The 21,163-nt window shown below is 39.0% G+C and overlaps 1 protein-coding gene across 6 annotated transcripts in view; it reads left to right on the top strand.

The window, feature by feature from the left end:
• The window catches only part of LOC126471670 (telomeric repeat-binding factor 2-interacting protein 1-like), a 196,281-nt gene that overhangs the window by 88,336 nt on the left and 86,782 nt on the right, over positions 1-21,163 (top strand). For 5 of the 6 annotated variants that reach the window (XR_007586363.1, XR_007586364.1, XM_050099880.1 and 2 more), the window contains exon 8: positions 3,282-3,377. The exons of the other annotated variant lie outside the window; for it this stretch is intronic. Coding sequence is in view for 3 of the 5 variants with exons in the window: in XM_050099880.1 (XP_049955837.1) it covers positions 3,282-3,377 (96 nt within the window). In the remaining 2 variants the exon portion in view is untranslated. The remainder of the gene's footprint in view (positions 1-3,281; positions 3,378-21,163) is intronic. 6 annotated transcript variants of the gene reach the window in all.

Here is a 21,163-nt window from a genome sequence, read left to right as displayed (position 1 = left end):
TGTTATGCACACTGATGCAGGACAATGCTTTATATCACAATGCCCAGGCCATTGAATGTCTGGTCAGCAGGCATCATTGTGATGATCTGGTATGCCAACAGCCCAGACTTAAAGCCAATTGAAAATGTGTCATATTACATGGAGCGAAGACTAAGGTGCTTGCATCCCCAGCCAGAAACAGTTGATGAACTTTCCAGTGCCTTCCTAAACATCTGGATCAACATCCCCCAGGACAACAGCAATTCTGTGATCCACAGCTGTCATTGTTAATGGGAGGCGGTTAATACTACTAGTGTTGGTGCCACATCTTACTGAATATTCATTGTAATCAATAAAGAAATCATTGAAATCGGAATGTGTACCTTTCTTTGCCCCAAAAATGATTTCCTTGTCCATCAGAATAAAACAGTTGAGTTACAGAACATCTCTGCACTAGTGTTTGATGGCCGCATTTAAAGTGCAGTGCGTCAAAAAAAGGGTTCCCTACATTGCCAGCACTTAGGTCTTTGTCTGTACAGGTACATTTTTAACGTGTTCAAGAAAAGATCACAGGTGGCACCAAGGTTATTGCTGATTGGGGGGTCATAGAGGGACTGTTCGCTGTTTAATTTATGCACGTGTGTATGTCACACCCACGGCCGTAATCACGCAGCAGGTGGGTGCAAACAAGAGGGGTGAAAAAGCATAAGCACCATCTGCTGCTTCACATCACGTTCAACTTTCATCAAACGGTTTTAAATGGTGCGTAGTGGTTCCACCCTGTACACCAAGCAAAAACTGTGATCGTGCTGCAGTCCACAGAGAAGTTCTTAGAGAAGCAGTGTCAGAGGTTGTCAAGAATGTCATCTTGTTGCTCACTGCACTGTGCACTGTTATTTTCAACTGCAGAATATGTGGGAATCGTGGCCTCAAAGGAAGGGATGGTTTGATTGATGCCCTTTATGCCACATCCTTAGGTCTTTTCGTGTCAATTCTTAGCAGTGTAGTATCTGGAATGATTTGCTCAGCCACCCCTAAGAAAACTGTGCAAGTTCAACACTGAGCATTGCCATTCTGACCTCTATTGCAGAGGCGTCAAAAGATGGGGTACAGTGTCGGTAAGAGGGGGTGCAATGACCTTCCCATTGTGTGAAACATCTGTAGTGGAGTTGGACAAAATTTTGATGAAATTTGTTGCCAGTGTGACATCATTAACCCACTTTACATTTCACATGAACTTATGAGCTTGGGCCTTTTTCTTCTTGGCATGTATCAACACATAGCATTGTTGAGCCTGAGGGTGACATCACAAGGTGCCAGGTTTTTGCACCATTGCAGAGGAAGATTGTAAACACCTTTGAACCAAATTTCAAACAGATGCATCACAATGTTAAGACGTTTTGAAAAAGTGATCCTTTAATTGTGTTGCACAGTGTATTTATCTTATTTAATGAGTTTGGCCATAACCAAGTTCTCTTGGTTACTCTGATTATGCACTACTTCCAGATCAGCTAGTGGTATGATATAAATGTGTACATAAAGTGAGCGCTTTCGGACAGCTACAGTGAGAGGCATCAGTGTAGCCATTATTATTGAATATATACAGGTATTTTGTGTTTCCTGATTGATTTGGCATTCTTTACAGAGAATTCGAGCATAAGTGCACAACAATAAATAAATAATTCTGTTAGGAAGTGTTGAAAATGCTTGCTAGCTCACATGCAGTATGATCTGTGTGACCTTGTGCGTGTGTGTGTGTGTGTGTGTGTGTGTGTGTGTGTGTGTCAAGGGCTGGAGTGCAACCACTGGTTGGATATCTTGCCATATTTCCTGGTTTGTTGTATAGATTTCAACAAACTTTTTTTTTTTAATTCTCAAAAATGATTACAAATGTACAATTAGTCTTTTACGCTATTTAATTTTTTCTGTGTTTGGATTGCATGAACCTCTTTATACGAGGGTAAGCCAATTATTATCCACAATTTAGTTATATTTTATTTTGGTAGTACTGTAGTTTTACATTGATGACACATGCTTTGTTTATTTTTTGTTATACCTTTGCAATTCTCAAGCTGCTAAGTTAGTTTCATTATCACTGCTGCGCTGTTAATCATGGCTGCTCCACTGTCTATTTGCACCAAAGAAAAGCAACGTTCAGTGATCCGTTTTTTGTGGTCGGAAGGTGTATCAGGGGCCAAAATTCATGGAAGACTTTTAGTACAGTACGGGAACAGTGTGTGCCACAACAGAGTGTCTACGAATGGATTGAACAATTCTGAAATGGTCGCACAAGAGTTATGCATGATGGAGCCGGATGACCGTTTACCGCCACAAATTGAGTGTTCACGTGAAATGATTCTCTTAGACAGATGATTAATTATTGACGAAGTGGCACATCATCTGCAAATTAGTCACAGTTCTGCCTATGAAATCATCCACAACAGACTTGGGTTTCATAAAGTTTGTGCAAGATGAGTCCCAAAATAACTCTCACAGTTGCATAAACAATTGTGGTTGGACGTCTGCAAAAAAATTTGGATCCCTATGGTAACAAAGGGAGCAACTTCTTAGACAGGATCATTACTGGTGACGAAACATGGATCCATCATTACGAGCCAGAGAGTAAACCACAGATTATGGAATGGAAACATCCAAATTCGCCGTGCAAGAAAAAGTTCAAGACCCAACTGTCTGCAGGAAAACTGATGCTTACAGCTTTTTGGGATGCACAAGGTCCAGTACTGGAACATTATGGGGAAAGGGGCACCACAATAAACAGTGTACATTACAGTGAGATGCTTACTGCCAGGCTAAAGCCTGCAATTCGAAGCAAATGCCGAGGATTGCTGTCAAAGGTGTTGTGTTGTTGCACAACAATGCCCGTCTGCATACTGCTGCCCACACTGCTGAAGCGCTCCAGAAACTCAAATTTGAAGTACTGGATTATCCTCCACATAGTCCTGATCTTCTCCCTTCTGACTATCACTTGTTTGGTCCACTCAAACAGGCATTAAGGGGCCATCGATTTGCCTTGGATGAAGCACTGAAAGAAGCAGCGCGTTTCTGGCTTGCAGCTCAACTGAGAACCTTCTGAGGGCATCAGGAAGCTTGTACAACGATGGACCAAGTGCGTTGAAATGCAAGAAGACTATGTCGAAAAATGATGTTCTTGTAAGTTTCCTATTTGATTACAATAAAATTTTATAACTACTTTGCAGATAATAATTGACTTACCCTCGTATGACACAAAATTTATCTTTATTAATAATTTGAGAATGTATAAAATTTTGATTTGCTTTTAGCCTGCATAAACCAGCAGAAAGTGGTGGTACTGAAAGTTCTTCAAGGGCTATCAGCCAGAAACATGTGGAGGAACTTAGATCAAGTAGATTGCTCAGGTACTATATTGTTTATATTCAGTTCTGTGAAAACATATGATATAGTTTATCAGTAAACTGAAAACATTTTCCATTTGATTACCAATTTCATTACACAATTTCAAATGAAAAATAAATGCTAGTTTGTACTTAGGTAGCCTCCTAATCCCTCATTTGTATTACTTGCTCATTTCTTTTCCGTTAAACTACAAATTTTACCTCATTTATAGTTTCTTTTGTGTATCATTTCAGGGATTGGTACAATCTGTGAAAGTGAAGGTTTTAGGATTTGAGAATGACATAGTTACATGTCATCCAACCATAAACCAAATCAATGCTTGCTCTTTAGTCCCTTGTAATTTTTGAAATCATTTAGAAGATAGCTTTTTAAAGGAAATCAGAAATATTGATGAGTAACTCAGACAAAAAAAAACAGAATTATCAGGAGGGTGTGAGAGAGGGATGTGGTGGGGGCTGGTGTGTGTGTGTGTGTGTGTGTGTCTGTGTTTGTGTGTGTGAGAGAGAGGGGGGGGGGATGGATAGAAAACTGATGCTATAGACTGTTATGCATATACGAAGGGCATTCAAAAAGTTTTGCACAGTTGTCTCCAATTGTTTCATTTTTTGCAGGAGGAGAATGAATTTTTTTTAACATACTTGGAACATTTAGCTATAAGTTGGTATATAAAAGTACTTTCTTTTATGTACAGGTGAGCCATAATGGACCGTGAAGTACATGTTAGGTTGTGACAATGGTCGGTGATGGAGTTCCTCTTCGAGACCGGCAATGACCCTGCCACATCGATTCACAGGAAGTTTCTCCCTGTTCATAGGGAGGACACAGTGAATCACAGCAGTGTCCAGCGATATCCAGCAGTGGTTGCCGAGGTTTTAAGAAGGTGATTTCTCTCTACTGGACAATCCATGATGGGGTAGATCGTCAATGGCAGTGAGTGATGTGAATAAGGAGACCATTGATCAAATCATCCAAAATGACAGATGTGCGACAACATGACAGCTTGCTGAAATGACTCGTTTGTCATTGGATAGTGTGGTATCACTGGTACAGTCACTAGGGTACAGAAAAATCTATGCACGTTGGGTGCCTAGATTATTGACGAGAGAAATGAAAATGATGAGGAAGAATTTGTGCGAAGGGTCTCATGAAGACCTTTACTGAAGTGTGGAAACAGTGTTTTGACACCGTCATTACACAGGATGAGACTTGGTTGTTTTTGTCTGAACCTGAGTGGAAAACCCAATCCATGGAGTTGCGTCATCTGGGTTCCCCTTGGAACAGGAAACCAAGACTTTCACGGAAGAAGAAACCAAGACTTTCACAAACAGCAGGCCAAAAGGTGATGGCCTCCTCCTTCTAGGATCAGTGCGGTGTCATTTTCATTGACTTTTTGGAACCTGGCTCCACAATTAACTGAGACCATTACTGTTTGTCATTGGACAAGCTGCAACATGCCATCAAGACCCACAGACCACAGCTTCAGGGTTAGCTCATCAGACTACACCCCATACAGCCCTTATGACACAGGAGAAAATCAGGAAAATGGGTTGGAAAATTGTTCTTCATACCCCCTACAGTCCGGACTTGGCTCCGTCTGATTTTGACCTCTTTAGTCATCTGAAGGCCCACCTGTGCGGTAAAACATTTGATAGTGAGAAACACCTTATTTCTTGTGTCAAGCGATGGTGTAAAAGGCAAGCCGAGAATTGTACGAAAGTGCATTTACATTGTGGAAAAATGTTTGACCAGATGCATCACAGCTGATGGAGGCTATATTGAGTAGGCTCAATGTATAGCTAAATGTTCCAAGTATGTTAACAAAAAATTTCGTTCTCCTCCTGCATAATATAAAACAATTAGAGAAGACTGTGCAGAACTTTTTGAATCCCCTTTGTATAAGCAAAACATCAAAGTCATTGTTGAAACAGGGCATTTTCTTCTGGTGTTCTGTTTTATCAGCTAACATTTACACTGGGCTAAAGTACTTTATCCATTGATAATTCTGCTTCATCTGTTCAACAGTGTGATGCGTCTACTGATATACCTGTCCTTTCAGTGCATGCTTCAGGAAAACACCTTGTGGGTACAGATCTGCACAGTTAAATAACAATGTTGTTGTTGTGGTCTTCAGTTCAAAGACTGATGTGATGCAGCTCTCCCTGCTGCTATATCCTGTGCAAGCCTCTTCATCTCCCAGTAACTAATGCATCATAAATCATTCTCAATCTGCTTAGTGTGGTCTCCCTCTACGATTTTTACCCTCCATGCTTCCCTCCAGTACTAAATTGGTGATCCCTTGATGCCTCAGAACATGTCCTACCAACTGATCACTTCTTCTAGTCAAATTGTGCCACAAATTCCTCTTCTCTCCAATTCTAATCAGTACTTCCTCATTAGTTACGTGATCTACCCATCTAATCTTCAGCGTTCTTCTGTAACACCATATTTCAAAAGCTTCTTTTCTCTTCTTGTCTATACTGTTTATCATCCATGTTTCACTTCCATACACAGCTACACTCTATTCAAATACTTTCAAAAAGAACTTCCTGATACTTAAATCTATACTTGATGTTGACAAATTTCTCTTCTTCAGAAACCCTACCCATAACATTGCCAGCCTACTTTTTATATTCTCTCTACTTCAACCATCATCAGTTATTTTGCTGCCCAAATAGCAAAACTTATCTACTACTTTAAGTGTCTTGTTTCCTTATCTAATTCCCTCAGCATCACCTGATTTAATTTGACTATATTCCATTATCCTCATTTTGCTTTTGTTGATGTTCATCTTATATCCTCCTTTCAAGGTACTGTCCATTCCGTTCAACTACTGTTCCAAGTCTTTTGTTGTCTCTGACAGAATTACAGTGCCATCAGCAAAATTCAAGGGTTTTATGTGTTCTACCTGGATTGTAATTCCTAGTCGAAATTTTTCTTTTGTTTCCTTTACTGCTTGCTCAGTATACAGATTGAATAACATTGGGGATAGACTACAACTCTGTCTTACTCCCTTCTCAACCACTGCTTCCCTTTCATGCCCCTCGACTCTTATAACTGCCATCTGGTTTCTGTTCAAATTGTAAATAACCTTTCGCTCCCTGTATTTTACTCCTGCCACCTTTAGAATTTGAAAGATAGCATTCCAGTCAACACTGAAAAAAGCTTTCTCCAAGTCTATAAATGCTATAAATGTAGGTTTGCCTTTCCTTAACCTAGCTTCTAAGATAAGTCGTAGGGTCAGTATTGTCTCGCGTGTTCCTACATTTCTATGAAATCCAAACTGATATTCCCCGAGGTCAGCTTCTACCAGTTTTTTCAATCGTCTGTAAAGAATTTGTGTTAGTATTTTCAACCGTGACTTATTAAACTGGTAGTTCGGTAATTTTCACATCTTTTATCATCTGCTTTCTTTGGAACTGGAATTACTATATTCTTATTGAAGACTGAGGGTATTTCACCTGTCTCATACGTCTTGCTCACCAGATGGAACAGTTTTGTCATGACTGGCTCTCCCAAGGCTATCATTAGTTATACCAGAGAGTTGTCTGCTTGTTTCAACTTATGTTTTTCAGTGCTCTGTCAAATTCCTCATGCAGTATCACATTTCCTGTCTCATCTTCATTTACATACACTTCCATTTCCATAATATTGCCTTCAAGTTCATCGCCCTTGTGTAGACCCTCTATATACTCCTTTCTGCTTTCCTTTCTGTGCTTATGAGTGGTTTTCGATTTGAGCTCTTAGTATTCATACAGGTGGTTCTCTTTTCTCTGACGGTCTCTCTAATTTTCCTGTAGGCAGTGTCTGTCTTACCCCTAATGATATATGCTTTTACATCCTTACGTTTGTCCTCTAGCCGTTCCTGCATAGCCGTTTTGCTCTTCCTGTTGATCTCATTTTTGAGACATTTGTATTCCATTTCGCCTGCTTCATTTACTGCATTTTTAAACTCTCTCCTTTCATCAACTAAATTTAGTATCTTTTGCGTTACCCAAGGATTTCTACTAGTCCTTGTCTTTTTACATATGTGATACTCTGCTGCGTTCACAACTTCATCTCGTAAAGCTACCCATTCTTCTTCTACTGTATTCCTTTCTCCCATTGAAACTCTCTGCAACCTCTAGTTCATTTAGTTTATCCAGGTTCCATCTCCTTACATTCCTACCTTTCGCAGTTTCTTCAGTTTTAATCTACAGTTCATAACCAGTAAATTGTGGTCGGAGTCCACATTTGCCCCAGAAAATGTCTTACAATTTAAAACCTGGATCCTAAATCTGTCTTACCATTATGTAATCAGTCTGAAACTTTCTGGTGTCTCCAGGTCTCTTCCATGTATACAACTTCTTTCGTGATTCTTAAACCAAATGTTAGCTGTGATTAAGTTATGCTACAGTGCAAAATTCTGCCAGGCGGCTTCCTGTTTCATTCCTTACCGCAGTCCATATTCACCCACTACTTTTCCTTCCCTTCCCTTCCCTTCCCTACTATCGAATTCCAGTCCCCATGACTACTAAATTTTCGTCTCCCTTAATTATATGAATAATTTCTTTTCTCTCATCATACATTTCTTCAGTCTCTTCATCATCTGTGGAGCTAGTTGGCATATAAACTTGTACCACTGTGGTAGGTGTGGGCTTCATGTCTATCTTGGCTACAATAATGCATTAACTATACTGTTCATAGTAGCTTATTAGAGTTCTTATTTTTTTATTCATTATTAAACCTACTCCTGAGTTACCCCTATTTGATTTTGTATTTAATTTCGCTAATTCCCACTATATTTAACTTTAACCTGTTCATTTCCCTTTTAAAATTTTCTAACCCCACTGCCTGATTAGGGGATCTGACGTTCCATACTCCGATCCGGAGAACACCAGTTTTGTTTCTTCTGATAATGATGTCCTCCTGAGTAGTCCCTGCCCAGAGATCTGAATAGGGGACTGTTTTAACTCTGGAATATTTTCCCCAAGAGGACGCCATCATCATTTAACCATACAGTAAAGCTGCATGCCGTCGGGAAAAATTACGATTGTAGTTTCTCCTTGTTTTCAGCCATTCTGTGTACCAGCACAGCAATACAGGTTTGGCTGATGTTACAAGGTCAGTTCAGTCAATGATCCAGACATATGTATCACTCAGGCACACAAGCCTCCCCACCAACGGTAAGGACCATGGTTCATGGAAAAGGGGGGGGGGGGGCAATAGCCATAATCCCATACAAATGACCCTGTCTTTTTGATAAAGGCATAATCCATTGGTGTAAATGGTTCTGAGGCCATAATATTGCCAGGGAATGCTGGAACTATTAACTCTCCAATTGCCACAATCTTTTGTCCATCAATTGGCTTTGGTGCCACATTATGATGTTATGATGGCACACATCCCTCTGCTCCTTGCTGCCCTGTGATCTGCTGAGTGTGACTTCCCTGACTTCTGTTTTCTGTCTCTTGTGAAAGATCTTCTAACACTTTCTAAGATGAAATGAAATGTCATGTGGCTAGGGCCTCCCGTCAGGTAGACCTGTCGCCTGATGCAATTCTTTTGAGTTGACACCACTTTGACGACTTGCATGTTAATGGGGATGATATGATGATGAAGATAACACAACACTCAGTCCCTGATCGGAGAAAATCTCCAACCCATCCCAGAATCGAACCAGGCCCCTTTGCATGGCATTCTGTCGTGCTGATCACTCAGCTGTCATGGTATTGTATTGTATTGTATTTTTTATTGATCCTTTTGTCTACATAGCAGCTTATGCATAAGACATTGGACAAGTCAAGTTATAAATATACAGTCTGAAAGTAATTTCAAGGCATACATATTTAAGCTTACAATAATACACTTTACACGTAAGTATTTATATAACACATTTCATAAATATAAATATTCTTCAATGGAGTAGAAGCAGTGATGCTGTAAATATGACTTTAGAGATTTTCCAAATGTATTGACCTCAGTGATAGCTTTTATGTTTTCAGGAAGTTTGTTATAAAGCTTAACTCCCATGTGAAAAGTACCTTTTTGACACAGTGCTGTGCTGATTTGAGTCATATGTAAGTTTCTGTTTTGTCTAGTAAAGTGCTCATGTATATCACAGTTTTTTTTGTAGTCTCTGGTCCATGCCTATTACATTTAATTTAAAGAACAAAAGGGTTTCCATAATGTATACACATGGTAATGGGGGAATACCAGATTTCTTAAACAGGGGTTTACAAGAGTCTCTAGGCTTGCACCCAAACAAGATTCTAATGGCCCTTTTTTGTAGTTTAAAAGTGCTATTAGCTATTTTAGAGTTTCCCCAGAAGGTGACCCCATATCTAAGACGAGAATGAAAGTACGCATGATATGCATCCAATACTGTTTTCTCACTACAGCATGATTTTCATGAACAAAGAAGATAACATGTTTTGCTCAGTTCTGCATTGAGATATTCAATATGCTTATTCCATCTGATGTTACTCTGCAGCCAAAGTCCTAAGAATTTGGTTTCAGTACTGTTACCAACTTGTTCATCATTGATAGAGACTGATGGGATAAACATGTCCTTATTAGGAACATTGTGGAATTTTAGAGCAACGGTTTTCTTACTGTTTATTACAAGCTGATTACTCTGTGCCCAGCTGCTAAGTTGTTTCGTGACCGTGTTTACTGTCTGCTGTAACTGTTCATCGTCGTCTCCTTTTAGTAGAATCGTGGTGTCATCTGCAAATATGATTGATTTGTGTGCATCAATATTTAAGCTTAGATCAAGATGGTAATTGTGGACAATGTCATTGTGCTGACCTGAATGTATGACTATTGTGGTAATATACATTATAACAGGACAAGACTTTTGGTGGGCTTGTAGTGAACACTGTATTTACTTCAATAAGTATTCTACTATTCTCAAACAATATGTACCATATGAACTCATGATAAAACACTTGCTGCTCAGATACTGTGTGCTGTGATAGTTCTTAAAACGAAGCAGATAACTCAGTTTTTATTTTCTTGTACATCTCAACTATGAAACCAGATTTTCACAGTGGTATGAGACCTGCCCCAAAAGAATGATTGTATGAGCTGAACATAAAAAGATAGAGGAAACATAATAGTATCTCAAAAATATTATAATAATAGAAATTCCTAGAAGAACCTACCAATAAAAAATGAATATAGAAAACCACTCAGAAGCAAGTGAATGACAATGTGCCATCCACCATACATATGTGGAAAAATAGTAGCTTCTCCCCATTTTTCTTCTCTCAGTTGATCAGTCTGTTCTTTGCATTAATTTGAGAGTTATTTGCATAGCCATCAATTGGAAATCATATTTGATAACCTAGACTAGCATATATTGCCTATAGTGTATTTTAGTAAGTTTTCGAAAAGAGCCACAAGACGCACTTTGTGTTTTATTTACCAGTTTCACTCTTCAAATGAACAAGAGCATCATCAGAACATATACTGCAAAAGATACAAATTGAGATAATAAGGAAAACAGGTAATGATGTTATGTAAAGTACATATCTATTTCCAGTACAGTGACTTGAGTTTAAAGTTGCCTAACAGCATTAAAGATTGTGTTTAAAGTAGGACAGCTCGAAAGATTAAACTGGCTATACTACAGTACTTAAACTTATGTTTAGGTACATTGAAACGACAGTAGTAAATGATATCAACACCACTGATGATGAAATTGACTGTACAACAGTATGTCCATGGTATATTGTATCTAAAGATAATTTACAACTACAGGAAATGAAATTTTGATTTCAGTCACCTCCTTTATGGGCATGTATAGACACCTCACATCTGTACATAGTAGCTTATCTTTCAAAAAATATGAGTACATCTGTAAAAATTGAAATATCTTTCAAAAGACATTACAAAAAGTACATACTTAAAAATGTCTTTACAAAAATACATTCAAAACTACCATTTTTAAAAATATTTATGTTAAAATAATATTTTTGTTGCTTATCTACAGCATTTCATCAAATAACTTGAAAGAACCCGTGTAAATTAAACTAGTTTTGTTCATTTAATGAATTTTGCGGGTTCTTCTTCTTTTCTGTGAAAATTTCCAATTCTCCAAAAACATTCAACAGAGGATGTTTATCTGTGGAGTGGATAATTTTCATATTGTCTTGAATCTCACCTAATGTATAGTTTTTCTCAAATGTTCTCCCAATGCTGCACAATTCAAATTTAGATTGTATGTTCCTTATAATGTATTTTAAACACTCTTCCAGTTTGGTCAATGTATGTGCTCTGACAAATTTGCCAATTCATTATATGTACTCCTGAATTACAGTATTTTTCCTTATGTATATTCTCTTTGTGTATTAGTGCACACTTAAGGGAGTTGTTAGTTTAAAATGCTACTTTAACTTTCTAACTTGACAAATATCTCACTGTACAGTCTGTTACTGGCCCTTTGTATGTGAGTGTAATCTTTTCTTTTCTACTGGTTCGCCTGTACTATTGTTTTTCTATTGTTTAATATATTTCTGTATAGTGTGATACAGTTTCATTGTATCACATTCTTGGTAATTGTTCCTTAATGCTATCCTTTTGATTGTCTGTAATTCTGTAGTTCTGTCTTCATCTGTGAGAGGTAACTGTGCACATCTCTAATTTCTGCTTTTATCCAAGTCACCTCCACTATATTGCAATGCATTGTGTGATGTGAGTGTGTTCTGCATTTTAAATCTTGCATATCTAGGGATGACGCCACATTGTAAACATTCTCAGTTGAATTTAATTTTCATGTTAATCTGTGTAAGTTTTGACTTCGTTCTTGGGTACTTGTGTACAGTTCAACAGGCTTGGCTAGGCACAAATTTAGCAAGAGCAGGCATTGCCTGTCGGGGGAGAGACTGTTAAAACAGTTTTTGAAAACAACCACAAGTCACACTTTGTATTTTTTATTTACCAGTTTCACTCTTCAAGTGAACAAGGGTGCATTAGAATATACACTGTAAAAGATACAAAGTAAGATAATCGGATAATGGTAATACGGTAGTGCCATTATACGAAAAAGATTACACTGACAAAACATTACAGTATTTCAAATAGAACTGCATGAATGGAATTAGTATAGATCCACACAATACATTCCAAACTGAAGTAAAAAGAAAAATTGATGCTTCTCAATTTTTACTTGACAGATTAGAAAAACATGATTAAAGATGATGATTTCAAGGCTTCCTACTGCAAGAGCTCAAATTAAAATACATAAAGACAAGAAGTCAATTAGAGATATAAATAATAATGAATATGCTCCCAATAGTGAACTAAATTAAATACACAATTAAAAATACTTAAAAAGTGTACAAATCTGACAAACCTATCAGCATTAAAAATAGCATCCAATTTACAAACAACATAGTAACTATGAATATGCCCGCCTGGTTGGCCGTGTGGTATAACGCACGGCTTTCTGCGTGGGAAGGAGCGCCTGGTCCCCGGCACGAATCCTCCCGGCGCATTTGTGTCAAGGTCTGGCGACCCGGCCAGTCTGCGGATGTTTTCCATCTGCCTCGGCGAATGCGGGCTGGTTCCCCTTATTCCGGCTCAGTTACACTATGTCGGCGATTGCTGCGCAAACAAGTTCTCGACGTACGCATACACCACCATTACTCTACCACGCAAACATAGGAGTTACACTCGTCTGGTGTGAGACGTTCCCTGGGGGAGTCCACCGGGGGCCGAACCGCACAATAACCCTGGGTTCGGTGCGGGGTGGCGGAGGGGTGAAATGGACTGCGGTAGTCGTCGTGGGGTTGTGAACCACTGTGGCTGCGGTGGGGACGGAACCTCTCCGTCGTTTCTAGGTCCCCAGTTAACATTCAGTACAATACATATAAGTATGAATATTTCAGAAGATGCGATTTTCATCTCTTGGGATGTTACTAATATGTTTATGAACATATAAATTGACAAAACTTTAGAACTACTGAACCGTAGTCCACTACATCATAAACCTATGGTTGTACACGAGACTGTAGAGCTGTTAGACTTCTTGCAATTTAACCTTGATTTCAGGTACTTTAAGTTCATTCAAAACAATCATTCCCTAATTTCATTGTATAATTACGTGACAAATAGTTTATTTTGAAAATTTTCGGATGCTGACAAGACTATATTTTCATAAGGTACTGATATGAGGGTTTTGGATACATAATTTATTTTGTAGAAACACAGCATTTATTGTTCACAGTTCTGTCAAAGCATACAAAATCCCTGAACTTCATTGTATATAAACAAAAATAAATGAGCAATTTTGGGAATTGCTACCATTGCCTTTTGCAGAATCTGCAAGGAATTTGTAACAAATTGGCATTTGTGATTTAGTTACTGCAGTAGATTTTCTAATCAAAATATTGTGTTACATCTAGTTTTCCCTTAAAGACAAGTAGCTCTATATATTATCTATATTTATCATAAATTAACTCTGTTTTTGAGTTTACTAACAACTATAATTAACCTCAAAATGTTTTAGGAAACTAGTAGTCTTTTACCACAGGTTTTTGTGTTGCTTTAATAGAAATCTCATTTTGTGTATTTGCTTCAGTTCTTAAAGGGAGTAAGCAAATTTTGCCTCAACTGATTAAAAAATGACCAACAAAGTTATTTGTCCATTGCCTTGTAATGGATTGCTCCAGCCAAAATGCAGCTACACTGTGAACACTTTTCTCGAAGTGAGGATGGGTTGGTTGACATTCATAAGCAACACAAAATCACCCTGACTGTTGTGAAACAACTGGCAGCTGCTGTGAATCGGTATGTTGTAAGAGCTCCCGAAAGTCATGTACCTGTGATACCTATACCAGAGTTACCTTTAGTACTATTCTATCCTGTGGATCCTGTCTCCTGTGCAGGAGATACAGGATCTGTCATTACTTGTCTACTTGACTCAATGGCATGTCAGTGGTGGATCTAGACATCCTGTATAGGGTGGATGGGGATCAGGGAGGACATATTGTGTTGTACAGATCCCCATAACAAACAAGTTTTAGGAGTTGCCTTTCACTGAAAGTGAAACCGAGCCAGTGGGAGTCAGTTCACTTTTGGGAAAACTTGTTTTGTCCGGTGTCAGGAGGGGGCAAACACGAAAGGGTAGGAGTCTGTTAATCTTTGGCAGTTCAAATGTACAGCAAATGGTGATACCCCTTAGGGAAATGGCAGCAAGGGACAGGAAAGGACGCCAGATGCACTCAGTGTGTATGCCCGGGTGCCTCATTGAGCACCTATGAAATCTTCTTGGATTATCAGCGGGGTGACATCTTGTCTTGTTGCAACACTTCAGTGGATTACATGTCCATCATCGTCAGGCAAAAATGATCGATATGAAATCCGTTGATACATTGCGACAAGACGATGATGCCACTCATCTGATAACCGAAGATGATTCCATAGCTGAAATAGGCTGAGGAAACCTGCAATCACACAGACTTGTTTAACATGTTGAAGAGGCTATCCAGCAGCCATTGAGGGAACAGGATGCAACCAGCAGCAGATTGTGGCACACGTTGGAACATATGATGCCTATCGTCTGGGCTCCAAGGTCATTCTTGGGTCATTCCAGCAACTGGCAGAGGAGGTCGAGAAGACCAGCCTTGGGTTTGAATGAAGCTCACAAATTGCAGCATTGTTCCCAGAACTGATCATGGCCCTTTTGTTCTCAGTCAAGTGGTAGGACTGAACCAGAGACTTTGAATGTTCTGTGACAAGCTAGGCTGTGACTTCCTGGACTTGCAACATGTGGTAGGGAACTATATGGTCCTCCTAATTAGGTCAGGTGTGCACTAAACATCAGAGTTTGCTACTCAGGTAGCTGCCTGTGTGTGGGGTGCACACAAGGTTTTTTTTTGTAGGTTAGGCAACTTTCCATCCGATCCTGATGATGATAACTGTAGGAAACCCAGAAGTATCAGTGTAAGATCAAAAGAATTGCCTGCCACAGGTGAGAGTATTAAAATCCTGATGGTAAGCTGCAAAAGCATTTACAACAAATTGCCAGAGTTTGAAGCACTTTGTAAAGCAATGAAGCACACATAATACCAGGTACAGAAAACTGGTTGAAACCTGGAATTGACAGCAGTGATATTTTTCGAGAAAATTTGAGTGTATATCGAAAGGATAGGCAAATGGAGGCGATGTATTTGTCGCAGTAGACAATAAACTCAATTCCACTGAGGGAGAAATTGAAGCTGCATGTGAGATTTTTTTGGGGCAAGATTCAGTATTAGGTGTGGGTGTGAAATAATGGAATCCTTCTATCCCACAACCGACTCATCTCCTGATGTAATTGGAAACTTTAGAGAAAACCTCGGTGCACTTGTACGCAAGTTCCCCGATCATACCGTAATCATTGGTTGAGATTTTAATCATCCAACAATTGATTGGGAAAATTACAGTTTAATTAGTGGTGGGTGAGATAAGACGTCCTGTGAAACTTTACTAAAGCCCTTATCTGCAAACTAACTAGAACAGTTAGTTAGAAACTCCACTCATGATGGAAATATATTGAATCTAATAGCAACAAATAGACTTGACCTCTTCGAGGATGTCCACATTGAAACTGTTATCAGTTTCCATGATGCAGTTGTGTGTGTGAGGGGGGGGGGGGGCAGAAAGATATATGTGTTCAGTAAACTAGATAAAAAGTCAGTACTGTTTTATTGTAATGAGGAACTAACTACCATAGTAGAAGACTGTCAAGTAATCTTTCACAGAACCCAAAGAAATTCTGGTCATATGTAAAGCGATACAGGCTTCAAGAAGAATATAATAATTCCAATCCCAAAGAAAGCAGGTGTTGACATATGTGAAAATTACCAAACTATCAGTTTAATAAGTCATGGCCACAAAATACTAACACGAATTCTTTACAGACAAATGGAAAAACTGGTAGAAGCTGACCTCGGGGAAGATCAGTTCGGATTCCGTAGAAATGTTGGAACACGTGAGGCAATACTGACCCTACAACTTATCTTAGAAGATAGATTAAGGAAAGGCAAACCTACGTTTCTAGCATTTGTAGACTTGGAGAAAGCTTTTGACAATGTTGACTGGAATACTCTCTTTCAAATTCTGAAGGTGGCAGGGGAAAATACAGGGAGTGACAGGCTATTTACAATTTGTACAGAAACCAGATGGCAGTTAAAATAGTCGAGGGACACAAAAGGGAAGCACTGGTTGGGAAGGGAGTGAGACAGGGTTGTAGCCTCTCCCCGATGTTATTCAATCTGTATATTGAGCAAGCAGTAAAGGAAACAAATGAAAAAATTTGGAGTAGGAATTAAAATCCGTGGAGAAAAAATACATACTATGAGGTTTGCCGATGCCAATGTAATTCTGTCAGAGACGGAAAAGAACCTGGAAGAGCAGTTGAACAGAATGAACAGTATCTTGAAAGGAGAATGTAAGATGAACATCAACAAAAGCAAAATGAGGATAATGGAATGTAGTCGAATTAAGTCGGGTGATGCTGAGGGAATTAGATTAGGAAATGAGACGTGTAAAGTAGTAGATAAGTTTTGCTATTTGGGGAGCAAAATAACTGACGATGGTCGAAGTAGAGAGGATATAAAATGTAGACTGGCAATGGCAAGGAAAGCATTTCTGAAGAAGAGAAATTTGTTGACATCAAGTATAGATTTAAATGTCAGGAAGTCGTTTCTGAAAGTATTTGTATGGAGTGTAGCCTTGTATGGAAGTGAAACATGGACAATAAATAGTTTAGACAAGAAGAGAATAGAAGCTTTCGAAATGTGGTGCTACAGAAAAATGCTGAAGATTAGATGGGTAGATCACATAACTAATGAGGAGGTATTGAATAGGATTGGGGAGAAGAGTTTGTGGCACAACTTGACAAGAAGAAGGGACCGGTTGGTAGAACATGTTCTGAGGCATCAAGGGATCACAAATTTAGCATTGGAGGGCAGCGTGGAGGGTAAAAATCGTAGAGGGAGACCAAGAGATGAATACACTAAGCAGATTCAGAAGGATGTAGGTTGCAGTAAGTACTGGGAGATGAAGAAGCTTGCACAGGATAGAGTAGCATGGATAGCTACATCAAACCATTCTCTGGACTGAAGACCACCACCACCACCACCACCACCACAACAACAACAACAACAACAACATGTAAAAGCTGTTAGTGGCACCAAGTGAATGAGACACGAACTGAAATTGAGGGTAACAAAGCAAAAGGTGAAATGTGTAACTCCATTTTCAAATGTGGTTTTACACAGGAAAACTCAGGAGAATTGCCCCAGTTTAATCCTCACACCACTGAAAAGGTGAATGAAATAAGTATTCGTGTTAGCAGTGTTGAGAAGCAGCTGAAACCATTAAGACTGAACAAAGCTCCAGGCCCCAATGGAATCCCTGTCAGTTTCTGTATTGAATTTGTGTCTGAGTTAGCCCCCCCCTTCTAACTATAATCTATCATAGCTATCTCAAACAAAAAAATGTGCCCAGTTCTTGGAAAAAAGCACAAGCCATGCCCATCTACAAGAAGGTAGTAGAAGTGATCCAGAAAACTACTGTCCAATATCCTTGACATTGATTTGTTGTTGAATCTTAGAACATAATTAGGTATCTTGAACAGAATGACCTCCTCAGTGCCGCCCGCCAGCATGGATTTCGGAAACATCGGTCATGTTAGATCCAACTCGCTCTTTTCTCACATGACATACTGAAAGTTTTAGGTCCAGGCAATCAGATAGATGCTGTATTTCTTGATTTCTTAAAACTATTTGACTCAATTCCAAACCCCCATTTATTGTCCAGTGAAATTTGTGACTGGACTGAGCACTTTTTGTTAGGGAAAACACGGCATGTTATGTTGGATGGAGAGTCATCGTCAGATGTAGAAGTAACTTTGGGTGTGCCAAAGGGAAGTGTGTTGGGACCATTGCTGTCCATGTTGTATATTATTGACTGTTTTCAGAAGTACTACCTGAAAGAAGCTGCATAAAATTCATTCAGATATTATAAGATTTCAGAATGGTGCAGAGATTGGGAGCTTGCTTTAAATATTCAGAAATGTTAAATTTTGCACTACACAAGCCAAAGAAATGTAGTATCCTGTGACTATAATATCAGTCACAGAGACACTGAAGGAGCTGAACTGGAAGACTCTTGAAGATAGACTTAAATTGTCCTGAGAAATTCAATTACAAAGTTTCAGGAATGGGCTTTAAATGATTACTCTAGGAATATACTATATCCACCTACATATTGTTAGCATAGGGATTGTGAGGACAATATTAGAATAATTACTGAACACACATACCTGAATGGTATGTCTAGTACATGGGTGTACCGTTTGCCATGAACCACGTGGTGATTTGCGGTGTAGAGATGTAGATGTAGATGTAATGGAAAAATTTACCACATGAGAGATGGCCTACCAATTGGTAATAGTTTATCTAGCATCATATCAGAAATTTTTCTTAGTAACTTGGAAATTAGATTTTTAGATAAATTTGCCAATATCACTGGTATGTTGACAACATTATAATTCTTTTCTAAGGAACCAAAGAAGATTTAAATGAAATAATGACAGACAAGCTGAACCAGATGCATCCAAAAATTAAGTTCACATTGAACATGAAAGTGATAGTCGCATCAATTTTCTCATTTTGTCAATTAATAGATCAAATGGGAAACATATTTTTAAAGTTTACAGGAAGCTTACATATTCAAGAATAATTATTGTGAATAACTCAGATCATCTAGTCCATCACAAAAGAGCTTATTTCTGTTCAACTTTACACACAATATTACAATTGTCACTCACAGATGAGGACAGAGCTGCAGAATTACAGACAATCAAAAAGATAGCTTTAAGAAACAATTACCAAGAACGTGATATGATGAAATTGTACCACTCTACACAGAAAAATATTAAATGAAAGAAAAACAATAACACATGCAAGCCAGTAGAAAAGAAAAGGTATATTAAACTCACATAAAAAGGTCCAATAACAGACTGTATAGCGAGATATTTCCCAAGATGGAGAGTTAAAGTAGCATTATAAAGTAGCAGCTCCCTTAGACATGCACTAATACACAAATAGAATATACATAAGGACAAATGCAGTAATTCAGGAGTACATGTAATGAATGGCCAAATTCGTCAGAGCATTTACACTATGTGATCAAAAGTATCCGGACACCTGGCTGAAAATGACTTACAACTGTGTGGCGCCCTCCATTGGTAATGCTGGAATTCAATATGGTGTTGGCCAACCCTTAACCTTGATGACGGCTTCCACTCTCGCAAGCATATGTTCAGTCAGGTGCTGGAAGGTTTCTTGGGGAATGGTAGCCCATTCTTCATGGAGTTCTGCACTGAGGTGAGGTATCGATGACAGTCGGTGAGTCCTGGCACGAACTCAGTGTTCCAAACCATCCCAAAGGTGTTCTATAAGATTCAGGTCTGGGCTCTGTGCAGGCCACTCCATTACAGGGATGTTATTGTCATGTAACCACTCCACCACAGGCCATTCATTATGAACAGGTGCTAGATCATGTTGAAAGATGCAGTTGCCATCTCCGAGTTCCTCATCAACAATGGGAAGCGAGAAGGTGCTTAAAGCATAAATGTAGGCCTGTGCTGTGATAATGCCATGCAAAACAACAAGGAGTGCAAGCCCCCTCCATGAAAAACACTACCACGTCATAACACCATCACCTCCGAATTTCACTGTCGGCACTATACATGCTGGCAGATGACATTCACCAGGAATTCGCCATACCCACACTCCACCATCGGATTGCCACATTGTGTACCATGTTCGTCACTCCACACAACGTTTTTCCACTGTTCTATCATCCAATGTTTGTGCTCCTTACACCACGTGGCATTTACTGGTGTGATGTGTGGCTTATGAGCAGCCACTCGACCATGAAATCAAAGTTCTGTCACCTCCCACCTAACTGTCATAGTACTTGCAGTGGACCCTGATGCAGTTTGGAATTTCTGTGTGTTAGTCTGGATAGATGTCTACCTATTACACATTACAACCCTTTTCAGTTGTCAGCGGTGTCAGTCAGTCAACAAACAAGGTCGGCCTGTACTTTTTGTGCTGTATATGTCCCTTCACGTTTCCACTTCACTATCACATCGGAAACAGTGGACCTAGGGATGTTAAGGAGTGTCGAAATCTTGCATACATACATATGACACAAGTGACACCCAATCACCTGACCACATTCAAAGTCAGTGAGTTCCGCGGAGCACCCCATTCTGCTCTTTCATGATGTCTAATGACGACTGAGGTCACAGATATGGAGTAACTGGCAGTAGGTGGCAGCATGGTGCACCTAATATGAAAAATGTATGTTTTTGGGGGTGTCTGGATTCTTTTGATCACATAGTGTACGTTGGCCAAACTGTAAGAACATTTAAAATATGTTATAAGGAACATTGAGTCTAAGTTCAAATTGCACAACATTAGATGAACATTTGAGAACAACTAAACATAACTTATGTGAGATTGAAAATAGTATGCAAATTATACACACTGCAGATAAAGGACCTCTGTTAAAAGTTTTGGAAGAATTGAAAATTTTTATAAAATAGAAGAAAAACCCGCAAAATTTATTAAATTATTTTAATTTACATGGGTCCTCCAGTTATTTGATGAAGTGCTGTAGATGAGTAACCAAAATGTAACACCTGCTGTGTGATACTAACATAAATATGCAGAGATGTCAGTCAAGGCGGAAGTACAGAGGCAAAGATGTTGTCGAGTGACAAGTGATCTACGAGGGGCAGCAACTT

This window comes from Schistocerca serialis, chromosome 1 (assembly GCF_023864345.2).
Source record: "Schistocerca serialis cubense isolate TAMUIC-IGC-003099 chromosome 1, iqSchSeri2.2, whole genome shotgun sequence".
NCBI classification, from domain to species: Eukaryota; Metazoa; Arthropoda; class Insecta; order Orthoptera; family Acrididae; genus Schistocerca; species Schistocerca serialis.
The sequence above is the reverse complement of the archived record's forward strand: the minus strand, read 5'-3'. Positions and strand labels throughout refer to the sequence as shown.